The sequence below is a fragment of the Acomys russatus genome, chromosome 32 (assembly GCF_903995435.1).
Source record: "Acomys russatus chromosome 32, mAcoRus1.1, whole genome shotgun sequence".
NCBI lineage: Eukaryota > Metazoa > Chordata > Mammalia > Rodentia > Muridae > Acomys > Acomys russatus.
In genome coordinates, this window is record NC_067168.1 from 44703058 (window position 1) to 44716619 (window position 13562).

General features: G+C 42.7%; 1 protein-coding gene across 2 annotated transcripts in view; it reads right to left on the bottom strand.

The window, feature by feature from the left end:
- Nucleotides 1-220: 220 nt before the first annotated feature.
- Oxsr1 (oxidative stress responsive kinase 1) overlaps nt 221-13562 on the bottom strand; it is an 81805-nt gene continuing 68463 nt past the window's right edge. For both annotated transcript variants that reach the window (XM_051140771.1, XM_051140772.1), the window contains 8 exons: nt 13187-13309; nt 11214-11249; nt 7615-7761; nt 6458-6519; nt 3788-3840; nt 1943-2011; nt 788-852; nt 221-462 (listed from right to left, as the gene is read on the bottom strand). In XM_051140771.1, the coding sequence (XP_050996728.1) occupies nt 388-462; nt 788-852; nt 1943-2011; nt 3788-3840; nt 6458-6519; nt 7615-7761; nt 11214-11249; nt 13187-13309 (630 nt within the window). In that variant the 3' untranslated portion in view covers nt 221-387. The remainder of the gene's footprint in view (nt 463-787; nt 853-1942; nt 2012-3787; nt 3841-6457; nt 6520-7614; nt 7762-11213; nt 11250-13186; nt 13310-13562) is intronic.

Genomic DNA, 13562 nt, shown 5'->3' on the forward strand with positions numbered 1-13562 from the left:
CTGCTACTATCCACTTGGGCCATTGCTGTATAAGGCAAGAATGAGCTGAGAGACTTCCATCCTGGGCCTTGAGGCACACCGCTGCTTCTGCTCCTCAGATGGAGGGAGAAAGGGGACATGGGCAGCATGTCTACTAATGGAATCTCTGAGAGGGTGCTGGCCACTGGTGACCCAACTTTTCTCTCCTTGTGGGAAAAAGGGTGTGGCAGAGGGAGGTAAGGAGAGGGATAAGGCGGGGGATGGTGGCAAGAAGAACATAAAGAAAAACTCTACAGCTCCAAGCCAGGAAGTTTGCTGCTGGGTTCTTTGGCAGTTGTAAGTTCAGGCCAACAGGGGCAACAGATGTCCATGTGCGGCGTCTCCTTACTGACCCACCAGGGCTGCAGTTTAGCTGATGCTGAGCTGGGCGAATCCTATCAGCTTGCCATCATCAGGGATATCAGAGCCTTCAACACCAGATGCCTAAGAACCAAACAAAATAACAAGGCGTGGCAATTTTTACACAAAATTTCAGGTAGCAATAAAAATTGGTAAGGGGAGGCAGAAAGGAAGGTGGTAGGTGAAAGGTCCCTGGGGTATAAATAGAAGGCCACTGTGTTTCTTCCAGAAACAACTCGAATGAGAGGTCTGGACTGCCGGCTTCTGGGTGGGAGAGGCAACTCAAATTGAGAGTTCAGCCTGGGGTCTTGGAAGAGTAAACGAACACAGTCAGCACACGCTAACAGTCTCGGCACTCAGGGAACAGAAAAGCTGGTCTGCAGGGGAGTACAGGGGTGAAATTGAGTACCAGTTTGAAAGTGACGGATCGATTTGACTGAGGTTCTTCCACAATTTTCTGCAAATTAGCTGCCACTGTAATCATACAAACAAAGAAAATTAATAAGCAGCTACATAAATACATTTTCAATGATATTTTAAAATCTTAAACAGGTGGTTAAGAATTTTGGCCTTTAATCCCAGCACTTGAAAGTCAGGGGCAGGAGATCTCTATGAGTTTGAGGCCAGCCAAGTCTACAAAGCAAATTCCAGAACAGCCAGGGCTACACAGAGAAATCCTGTCTCAAAAAACCAAAATAAGAATCTTCGATGTACAATCAAAATGGAAGAAAAGGCTAATCATTTCTCAAATCAAAGCTATCACTAATCTTCAGACAGAATAAATAAATCCTGAATCATTGTTAAATAAGCTATCTTTAAAATGTATTAACTACCCTAAAAAGACAGTTGAGTAAAAGGCATGCCTTATGTTAAAAGACCAGAAAGCCTGTGACTAGGAGCCAACCAAGTACAGCCTGTGATCTGTGTTTGTTCTATCTGTAAATAAGGATGATTTTCAAATGACATAATACAAAACCCAAGTGTGAGACACGCTCCTGTGAAACTGTAAGCACTGTGGAGGTGGAGGCAGGAGATGGATGCTAAGTCCCAGGCCTGCCTGGGCGGCAAAGCAAGATTCTACGCCCAAAAAAACAATGAAAAAAGACAGAGACTATACAAAACACACAAAACCTAAAGTATCCATTAGTCAGTGTTTCAGAGGAAAGTGTTGGCATATCCAACCGATGGCTCTGTGGTTAGTACTGGCAACTGTAGCCCGTTTTTACTCTGTTTTTTCTAGGACTCAATTTCCGTTCTCCTCACTTCTGTGTTCTACAAAGATTAGTTATGCCAACCATCAGAAGTGGGAGAGCCACTAATGTACTAACTTACGGCTTTTTCTGTCATTTCTCTTAAGTGTCCCAGAGACATCTACACCACCAAGGGTCTGAGGTAGGACACGCCTCTGTCTGTTTGCTCTGGTAAAAAATTGTTCTCGATGCTGTAACTTTAGGGAAGCTTGGACTATTCAAGAAGCATCAGACCTGCTCACTGGAAGCTGGTTTTATAGGTACTATGTATACAAGATGCTATCAGGGCTAAGGACACAAAGCAATATGCTTACCTATCACTAAATCCCTTCCATCGACCAGGCCAGCAGAAATGAGCTCCTGAGAGACGCCTTCCGCTGTATCTGCAAGGACAAAGAACACGGTGCTGTCTGCTTGTGTACACATGTCACTGTAACTTTCATGATAGGAGCACTGCCAGAATCAAGCTGGACACTAAATCTGTGGAATTAAGAAGCCAGGTGGGGGTTATCCTTGAATTTCAAGTAAAGAATTCTCATAGGTCTGGCTAGGGAGCTTAATCTATATGAACTACATGACAAATATCAGCTCAAAGTGAGAGAGAAACTGCTAAATTGTACAATGCAGAGTTCACAACCAACAGAGCAGCCTACAGGTGATGACAAGACAGTCCTATGTCAAACTGAATTCTGAACTTGAGTTCTCTGAGATGAAGAGACAGGAAATTCAATGAATTTGAGTGCATTTCTCAAATTCAAAACATGAGAAAATGTCTTACAATCTTCCCTGAGAATCCTAAGTTTACTGAAGTCATCACGACTGTTCTGGCCATTTGTCTTCTCATCTACTCATCCTAGGGATACCACGTAAGCAGTGGCTCTAACAGAAACCCAACAGATGAAGCAAACTACCTCGGTGCAGCCTCATCTTTAGGTGCACACCTTTAACCCAAGCACCCTGGAGGTAGAGGAAGGCAGATCTCTATGAGTTCAAGACCAACACTACACAGTGAGACCCTGTCTCAAATAAGCAAACAAAGCAACACATTTCATCTTTAACTGATTAGGTCCCAGAGGCTTTATAGAAGGAACAATAGAACCAATGCAGAGGTGATGTGTGCACATTCACACAGATGACTAATAATGAAAGATTCCTGAAAACATTCCTAAAAAGTAAGGTGCCGGGTGTGGCAGAGGCAGGCGCATCTCTGTGAGTTTGAGGCCAAGGGTCTACAAAGACAGCCAGGGCTGTTACACAGAGAAACCCTATCTCCAGGGGGCAGGGGGGAGTAAGGTGTGTACCCCTCTGTATATTTGCACTCAGAAATTAACTAGCAACAGGCATTTGTTGGCCACTCCTCAAGCTTGAGTTAACAAAGGCAAGAAAAAAAGAAGCCTCATTGCAGGGCAAAGTTCACAATTAGAAACAGTATTGTGACAAGGTTCAGCTTCCACATGAGGAGAAGGGAAGGCTGGAGCCCTGTCTGTTGTTTACTATCAGAGAAGAGGCAATGGCAATGATAAGAGCAAGGACTCTGGACTCTGACAGAACTTCAGCTTAACTCCCACGCCTCTTCTAAGATTAGGAACAAGTTATTTGCCTTCCTTTAAGCCTGGGGATCATCCTCTACTAAATGGGAATCATTTTTCCTTACCTGGCTATCTTAAAGATGGGCTGGAGAGATGGCTCAGTGGTTAAGAGCACCGCCTGCTCTTCTGAAGGTCCTGAATTCAATTCTCACCAACCACATGGTGGTTCACAACCACCTGTAATGTGACCTGATGCCCTCTTCTGACCTACAGGTTTATATGTAGGCAGAATACTGTATACGTAATAATAATAATAAATCTCAAACAACAACAACAACAAAAGACCAAAAACAAAAAACTGAGTGAGATACCGTTTAGCAGAATGCATGCCCGACAGTGGCATTTACCAATAGGCTTGTGATCGTTACCATATGCCTTATTGCCTTCAGGGTTACAAATGAAAGTACTAGTCAGTCCACTGCAGTTTTCTTCAGGAATATTCCCAAAACCTGAGCCAGGAAGTGTTACTATCTTTTAAGATCAAAACATATCTAAATGACAAAAACTTTATACTTAATTAAGCAGCAAATTATTAGTCATTGTGTTTTCAGCCATATTTTTAATACTCACCTCTCCCAGGAGTAAATTCAAATCTAATATCATTTAGTTCTTTTTTGGAATTCCTATGAAAGAAAACAGAATAAGGAAAATAAGAATTTCTGAATTTATGTTTACAGTCTGCATATATATATATACACACACACACACACACACACACACATATAAATATAGAGATGTATGTTTATATGTGTGAATGTACATGTATATGTGGAAAGACTATTCTGCTGCCACACAGTCTTGTCCTGATGTACTTGCTGTACAGGGCTCTGAGCTAACACTGCTGGCATCATCATCAAATTATTCCATCCACCTGTAAGTTTATTACTTCCACTGATCAGTACAAGAATCTCGCATTTGAGGATGCTCATGCCCAGTCCCACCTTTTCCCACTAAGATAACACTGTGATCTGAATGAGTCCCGTAAAGCTGTAGTGTTGGCAAGTGAGTCCTCAGTGTGGTACTAAGAGGCCACTACATTGCTGCGATGAGAAGGCTTGTTATCAGTGAGCCGTGCCGCCCCCTGCATCCTTGTGCCCTCTTGCCCTTCAGAACAAGCAGCATGAAGGTCTTTGTGAGATGGACACACAGACCCTACAACTCTGTGAACTTCTGGCTTCCACTGTAAGAAAACAATCTCTGGATTCTATTGTGGTTCTTGCTGTTGTTGCTGCTATTAAGAGAGGATTTTACTCTCTAGCCTGGTTTGGCTCATCAGACTCTCAGCAATTCTCCTGCCTCAGCCTCCCAAGTGCTGGGATTACAGGTGTGAGCCTCAATCTTTGGTATTCTGTTTTGGTAACAAAAAGTGAACTGAAGCATATAATCATATAAAAGTAAAAGAAAAACGTGTGTGAGCACAAAAGAGTGATTCAAATGCTACACAACCCCTTTACACCCATATTCCCATTTGTCCACTATGACAGACTCATAAAATTGAAATTAAGTACACATTATCCCTTCAAATTCCACAACAATCCAGAGAAAACACGAGGTCAGGGTGAAGAGAAGAGCTTCAGAGGCAGGCTTTTTGTCTGTTTGTGCCTTTTACACATCGCAGTCTGGGCATGCAGTGTGTGCCTAGCGTGCTCAGGGCCGGGAGAGGGTGTCAAATACCCTGGGATTGGAGTTACCGACGGCTGGGAGCCATGTGTAGGTGCTGGGAATAAAACTCTGGTCTTCTACAAAAGGACCCAGTGCTCTTAACTACTGAACTATCTTGTCAGCTGCCAAGATAGTTTTTAAACAGGACTTAAGATGGGCAGGGTTTGAACAGGCAGAGAGGGCAGGAAAAAAAATTGGCCGGTGCTGGTAGCAGTAATATATAAACCCAGAATCTCCAGTGTGACTGGTGAGGTGCAGCTGTGGTCAACATTCGAAATGCTAAGACAGTCCAGGTCCCCGGGAAAGTCTAGCTAAGGCTGAGAAATCAGAATATAATGTCTAACAATACACATGACAGAACACTGTGAATTTAAACCCATTTAATTCAACAGGGACTTCTCACTGAAACTGTGCCGTTTAACTGGCATTCCAATTACAAACAACAACATGGCAACATGGACCACAGGTGTCTTATCATCCCTTCAAAGTCTCCATCAATGGGATAAGAATCCACCTTTCTCCTATTTCCACTCCTCTGAAACAGTGATCATTAAACAATCACTCGCACTGGGCGTGATGGCACACACCTGTAGTCCAGCACTTTGAAGGCAGAGTAAGTGGATCTCTGAGTCTCCATAGTAAGTTCTAGAACAGCCAGAGCTACAAAGTGAGGCCTGGTCTCAAAAACATCAAAAAACAAAATAAAACAAAAACAAGCAAAAAAAAAGTCACCCTCAAGATAAAAGAAACTTTATCACGTACAAGTGCCCTCTCCACTTTCCTGAAGCACGTGCTACTGCTAAGATTTCAAAACAGATCTCTCCGTAGAGAGGTGTGTGCATATCGCTCTGCGCAGTTATGGCAGGCCAGGAGACCGAGGCTTCCTGCTCACCTACAATGTACATTTCTATAAGGAGAGCAGCCAACATTTGTGTCATCATTTCACCGCTCCTAGTAGAAACGGCTCTTGCAGCCTCTATCTCTAACTTTACAGAGAAGATCGCCTAGATTCCTGTGTGTGATTCTAACTACATGGCACTTCAGTGACACATTTAATGCTGAAAGACTACAAAGAGACAATACATCCTCAAAGGTATTCTGATAAAAAAAATTACATATTCTTGATGGAACTACTAGCGGGGATAGAGTTGAAACACAGATCCACTACCAGTGACGCTCCTCACTGAGCAATCTGTCTGGACCTTTCTGTATACCCCACCATGAACCAAGGACAACATATACAATAAAACAGAGAAGCTACAAACAATATTTACAGGTTGTCCAATCACAGCTGTAAAGCACCTACCCCAGAGTTCACATTATCAGACTCATCTTCAGAGAAGCAGCTAGTGGTGCCAGTGTCCCAATGACCTTCCATCACAACCCAAACTGCCGTGCTGCCAAAGTACACCCTGCTCACCTCTAAGCAGTGAGGCACAGCAGCCACAGAACCTGTTAACAGCTGGACTCTCAAACTACTGCTGCTATTTCTAAGGAAATTACCCCTGGGTGGTTATTCTCAGTCCCAAGTATTACAACATCTACAGAATACTCAGAAAACAGCACATGCCTACTTACCTTAATCTTAGCACTAGACTGATAGGAATCTTGGTCTCCTGGGATCGTTCTGAAGACTGAGCCTGAAATGCATTTGAAAGCATAAAGTCACGTTGGGAACATTAGCAAGGATAATGGCCATCTAAGACGATACTTGGCAGCAGTTTCCTTTCTCTCCAGCCCAGGTCGTCATAGTCCCTGAAACAGCCCTTGCTGTAGGAGGGCATCAACTCCCAAAGAGCAACAAAAGACCACTGTCAGCCATGCCAAACAGAATTAGAAAGTTGATCCCAAAAAAGGTCTAAACTAGCTATCTCCCAGGACTCCATTCCACCCAAGGCTCCAGGTCTTTTTGCAGCTAAAGTAAATCTTTCTGAAAATTGGAAAGCTATCTTTTGCTTGCTGGAGGACATACATTCTATTTGTCTATAAAATAAATCCAATCTTTCCATCAATTTTTCTAAGACATTTTTATTTTTCCCATGTGATAAAGGAAGTGGTCAGAGCAGTGGTCTACAGGGACAAAACACAAAATGAAGATTTATTTAAATACAAAAGGAACTTCCATTTCTTTTCTCAGCTAGCACCTCTGATAATAAATAAATGAACTGACACTGAAACTCTTACTTTAGCCAAATGGCATAAGAACACATGATACAAAATTCCAGAGGTTTCCAGATGGAGCCACAGAGGCACATGGCATGCAGGGGCTCACAAGGAAGCCATTACTACCCAGATACTTCCCCCACACTACAATGTAATGACCGTTGTGCATACTTAGTTAAATATTACCTAGTTTAACAAAATCAGTTCTCACAAAATGGACAACAATCTTAAGCAGAATAAATATGAAAACATAGAGCCTAAAAAAAGAAGTATTAATGACGGCTAGCTCTCCAGTCTCAAAATAAACTGCAATCACTGTACTTAGTTTCATTAAACTTAATAATGATCTAATAAACTAACAATATACTAGCAAAAATTTTTGTACTTGGTGCATTTTCATAAGTAACTTATGTTGTTGCTTAAAAAACAGTGTGATCCTTATAGAACTTTTATTTGCACCTGTGAAACTATGAAGACAGAATTTCTCACTTGTTCCAAGGCACAAGCTGTATTAATATTTTTTCATCTACCCTCAAGGTGACAGACCCAGAAAGCATACCCACCCATTTTACCTGTGCTGTTTTTGCTGGCTCTGCAGGAGGCAGGAGAGATACTTGAGCTGGCTGTGCAGTCATCTGGCCAGCTGGCTGAGGTAGATGAGCAGAAATCTGTTCTGGAACTTGGAGCAAAGTACCCATTGGATCAGCTGCTGAGAAGAGCTGCAGTAAACACAGGATGCAGTGCTGTGTAAGTAGGGAGAGAGGCCTGCGCTATCTGAGTGGACTCACAGGGCAACATTCTCAGAGTTATTACCATTTCTCTACACTTGTCTGTGCTGCATACAAGTCATTCTTTCTAAGCATTCTAAACAATTTTTTAGTTTTCATCTTTTTTGTTTGTTTGTTTGTTTGAGACAGGGTCTCTCTGTGTATCCTTGGCTGTCCTGGACTCACTTTGTAGGCCAGGCTGGCCTCGAACTCACGGTGATCCACCTGCCTCTGTCTCCCAAGTGCTAGGATTAAAGGCGTGCGCCACCACCGCCTGGCTAGTTTTGATTTTTTTAGAGGAGGGCTTTTTGTTGTTTTATTGAGCAGGCTCGTGTAGAACTTGGCAGGTAGCCAAGGCTAGTCTCACTCAAAATCTCCCCTCAGCTTCCCCAGTGCTGGGATTACAGATGTGCACTATCACACCTGGGCCAGCGACTTTCTGAGGTATAATTTGTAGAGGACCAGCCTAGCGCAGGTGAGGGGGCTGCCATGGTCCCACCTCTGGAAAGGGGGTGAGTAGATACTGCTTGTGAGAGCGGGCTGTTCTACAGATAGCTCAGAATCTCGTCTAAATATGCTGTCTCTTACATACGCCCCCACAAGTTGTGCAGTCTGTCATGTCATGATGCTGCAGTTAGAACCTCACTCCTGTGAATTTTGGCTTCTAGAACTGTGAGCAAAGAGAAAAGAAACATGGGAGAAAAGACGGCATCTTCACTAAGTGGTGCTGGGAAAACTGGACTGTCACGTACAGAAGAACAAAACTAGACCTGCACCTATAACCCTGCACAAAAATTATATCCAATTAGTATATCAAAGGCCTCAATTTGAGACCTGAAACACTAAACTTCTAGAAGAGAGCACAGGGCACACCATAAGATCCAGGTACAGGAAAGACTTTCTGAACAGGACTCCATTGCCCAGGAATTAAGGGCAACAACTGACAACTAAGACTTCATAAAACTACAAAGCTGTACAGCATAGGAAATAATCAACCAAGTGAGCAAGCCACAGAATGAGGGACTCTCTGCCAGCTGTGTTCTGACAGAGGATTAACAACCACAATATACAAAGAACTCAAAAGACATGGAATCAAGAAAACAAATGACTCTATTTAAGAGTGGTCTAGGAATCTAAACAGAACTCTCACTGGAGGAATAAAAATGGCCTAGAAACATCTCAAAACGTGCTCACCATCCTAAGCAATCAAAGAAACGCAAATTGAAACAACTTTGAGGTTTTATTACCTCAGTCAGAATGACTGAGGTCAACAGAACAAGTGACAAAAAATGCTGGTAAGGTTTTGGAAAAATGGTTGGTGGGAAACTAAAAACAAATCTACCATATTGAGCTATGGCAGTCCTAGGATAGGCCCAAAGGATTTGATATCCTGCTTCACAGACACCTGCTCAGCGATGTTCACCACTATTCTACTCACAACAGCCGGGAAATGGAAACAACTTCACTGCCCTTCAACAGACGGACAACAATGGAAATGTGCTTCATACACACTAGAGTAACAATCAGCTGTAAAGACAAGTGAGTCACGGGCTTCCCGGGCAAACAGACAGAACAAACAAGGTTCTATCGAGGCAGCCAGATCCAGAGAAGCAAGCGCTTCATGTGCGCCCCTGAGGCTCCTAGCACCACATCCTCAGAGCCGAGCAAGCACACAGCAGAAAGAAGGCACACATGGGGTGAGCGGGGAGGGAGCACAGGAGCCGATGATGGGAGGCAGGAAGTGTAATGTGGAGAGGGTCCCACCTGCGGGGGGGGGGTGGGGGGGGGGGGGGGGAGCAACAGAGAAGGAGGAAGGACAAGGGACAAATAGCACCAAGGCTGTTTGATAAAGCCTCAAGGAACCATATTCTTTGATGTTTATTATTACACACAATACATATTAAAGGAAGAAGGCAGAGGCAGGAAGGTAAGGAGGACAGCTCGACAGACTCCCTAGTGAGACCCTGTGTGAGGGGCAGAGGACAACAGGAAGTATCATAATTAACACAGATACTAGACACTGGATGCCTTAAAATCTAATATATTTTAATTAGGTGATCTGGAGGAAAAACATACCTTGATTATAAAAGTAAGCTAAACATATTTAAAATTAGCTACTGGAGAAAATATCAATGTATTTTAGTATTAGAAGAAAAAGTTCAATGGACAATAATAAGTCCTACTTTTGACAGGCAGACAGTCTCTCTCTCTCTCCCCCTCCCTCCCTCCTCCCCTCCTTCTCTCCCCCCCTTCCTCCCCTCTCCCCCAAACATTGTATATAAGTAAAAATCAAGGACACCAGCTGGAGAAACGACTCAGTGGTTAAGAGGGCTTCCTGCTCTTGCAGAGGACCAGAGTTCAGTTCTCAGCACCCACATCAGGCAGATAGCAACAGCCTGTAATTCCAGAGCCCTGGCTGTCCTGGCTGTCACTCTGTAGACCAGGCTGGCTTTGAACTCAGAGATCCTCCTGCCTCTGCCTCCCAAGTGCTAGGATTAAAGGTGTGCGCCACCACCTCCTGGCTATTTCTGCTAATTTTTAAAAAGGGTAGGGTAAAGGACAGGGTCTCAATGTATTCCAAGCTAGCTTTGAACTTATTAAGTAGCCAAGAATGTACTTGAATTTCTAATCCCCCTACCTGGCAAGAGCTGGGATTACAGGCACATGCATCACACTAGTTTTGATGTAGCACTGGGGATGGAAGTCAAGGCTTCAGGCATGCTGGTAAGGATTCTGCCAACAAAGCCATAACCTCAGCCCATGATGAATTTTTCACTATCCAAAAGAACTAACCATGGAGCTGGAGAGATGGCTCAGTTGTTAAGAGCACTGGCTGCTCTTCCAGAGGTCCTGAGTTCAATTCCCAGCAACCACATGGTGGCTCACAACCATCTAAGCTGGCATCTTAAGCCTCTTCTGGGATGCAGGTGTACATGCAGATAGAACACTCATATACACAAAATGAATAAATACGTCTTTTTAAAAACGAGCTGACCATGTGCAATGGCAGCTCTGGGAAGGAGAGTAATTCCATATGTACTAAGAGTGAGAAACAGAACACACAGCAGTGGAAAGGTGTCAGATACGTAATTTAGTTCTATGTACATAGCTATGTACTTAATAGTGCATTAGCACAACAATATAAGTTCCTGATCAGATTTAGGCAAAACTGCTACTTTCCACTTCAAACAGCCGAAACCTAAAAACCAATTCAGCAAGCAAGGAAGAGTATTCAGGACCTTTAAGGCAACTTAAAATCTGGCTGGTATAATGCCTCGTCAACATTTAATGATACAGAGATAAACTCAGACAAAGACAAACACAGACAGACTGACTGAACAAACAACATTAAAAACAAAGTAAAATGTCTATTCTAACAAGGGCATGATAACCTCGTTACTTACCTCAGAATTTGATATTGAGTCTTTCACTCGCGGAGACTGAAAGAGACACAGAAAGAGATGCTTATTAACTCAGAACAAGAACCAAGAAACTTTAAGGAATATGGACTATAAGTCATTCCACTCCATTCTGATCTATATATTAACTCGAATCTAAGTTTTCCGAAGATAAATATTACAGTCTTTGTCCAAATAGTCCATACTGAACATATCAATATACCTAACTGTGTTACAAGTTAACAGTTTCAGCCAGGCATAGTGACTCAGGCACGTAATCCCAGAACCCAGGAGGCAGAGGCAGGTGGTTCTCTGTGAGTTCAAGACCAGCCTAGTCTACAAATTGAGTTCCAGGGCAGCCAGGGCTACAACCTTACCCACCCACATCCAAACTCATCTCAAACAAAATAGAATATAACAGAGCAAAACAAAAAGATAATTTAACATTATTAGTTGTATAAGCAAACATGCAGCCTGTCTGAGTTCCCAGGAAGTAGAGTTCATACTCAAGAGCAAATTTCTTTCCACTAATCATAACCATATTATGTACCTACGATCATAGGCCAAATCTAAGCCTTTAAGCTAGTCAATACATTTTCAAACTCCCATTATAAATTTTCTTGCACATCCAAGTTAATTATTGTTATCCACCATAGTTCATGCCCATTAACAGAAAACTGGATAAAGTAAATATGGTAAGCATACAATGTAATTTTATTCATCCATAAAGAAAAACAAAAGCATCTGCAGGGAAATGAGTGAAACGGGAAACCGTTAAGTTGAATGGAAGCAGCCACCCCTGCAAAGACAAATGCATCTTGTGTGGTGCCTAGATTTAAACTTCCCTTTGTGTCTACGTGTTCAGCAGGTCTAGACAGAGAATCCTAAGAGTTGAGGAAGACGTCTTAATGAGGAGGGGAGAAGATAGTGACATGCATGTGACATGAAACTAGAAGAGGCGATGCTGGAAGGGAAGAAGGAAACCAGCAAGTCATGAGCTGGGAATAGGAAAGGGATGGAGAGAGAGCTCGGACAAAACAGAACAAAGTAGAATCAGAAATGCGTAGCAAAACACATTACTTTGTATACTAATTTTCAATTTTTAAATTCTCAAAATAAATAAATATAAAAACAAAAACTAAAATGAGAACTATCATATAGCCCAGGTATAGCACACCTGTGCGTTTGTATGAAGGAATTTAAGTCAGAGTACACAGATAGGCATGCTTCCAGGTTTAAAGCTGTCATACTTAGAATAGCCAAGACAGATACTGTTAAGAGGTCCATCAACAAACACTTCATTTTTTTGTTTTTGTTGTTGTTGTTTGTTTTGAGACAAGGTTTCTCTGTGTAGCCTGGACTATCCTGGACTCCCTTTGTAGACCAGGCTGGCATTGAACCCACAGCGATCTGCCTGCCTCTGCCTCCCGAGTGCTGAGATTAAAGGCGTGTGCCACCACCGCCCGGCCTAAACACTTCATTTTTAAGAGATGAATGAAATTGTAGATAATTTTATATATATATAATTTGTGAAAATAATGATGAAGCAAAGGAAAAGGAAGACCCCAAGGCTCTTTCTTCCCCCCCCCTCTCTACACACACACACACACACACACACACACACACACACACACACACACACGACGTCCAGTATATACCAATTACAGAAGTCCACTGTTCCTCTCCACATAAAGGGTAAGATGTCTTACGCTGCAAGGCTTTCCAGTTTGCATTCTTCTGCACTGTCTAGCCAACAGCACCATGCAGTTACTCTCCGCATCAAGACGGTTCCCAGCTCTAGACACGTGTTATTTTCATACTGCCTAAATGTTGTCACACTGAGAGACCATGATGGTTTAGCTGCTAAACAGCACTGTAAAATTCTGTCTTATAATACTGGCCTTCTTTCTGTTTTAGCTCAAAGTGTAACAAGAGCCACAGCCAACTCTAAAGCATCTATTCAGCTACATAAAACTTACCCTGAGTTGTGAGATTGCTGCTCTCCCTTCCTCACTCTCCTCATCAAATTCATCATCACTCCACTCCCAGCCTCCATCCTCTGTCTTATGGAGACGGCCACTGGAGCCTGGCACTCTCCGAACCTGAGCAAAAGAAAGGCATGTGCTTATGGTAGTGTTTTGTATACACTCAAATAAAATAGAAACTAGATCATTATTATCCTGGTTAAGTAAGTGTGCCCCCTAAAAATTCACACCCTCCAACCCTCAATCTGTTCTACCCAGTACTTTAACCGCAACCTTTTTTTACTCTGAAGCCCAATAATATTTTTAGATTAAGGCACAGGGGTCAAAAAAATAAAATAAAATAAAATCTAACATCTAACATACCAAGACA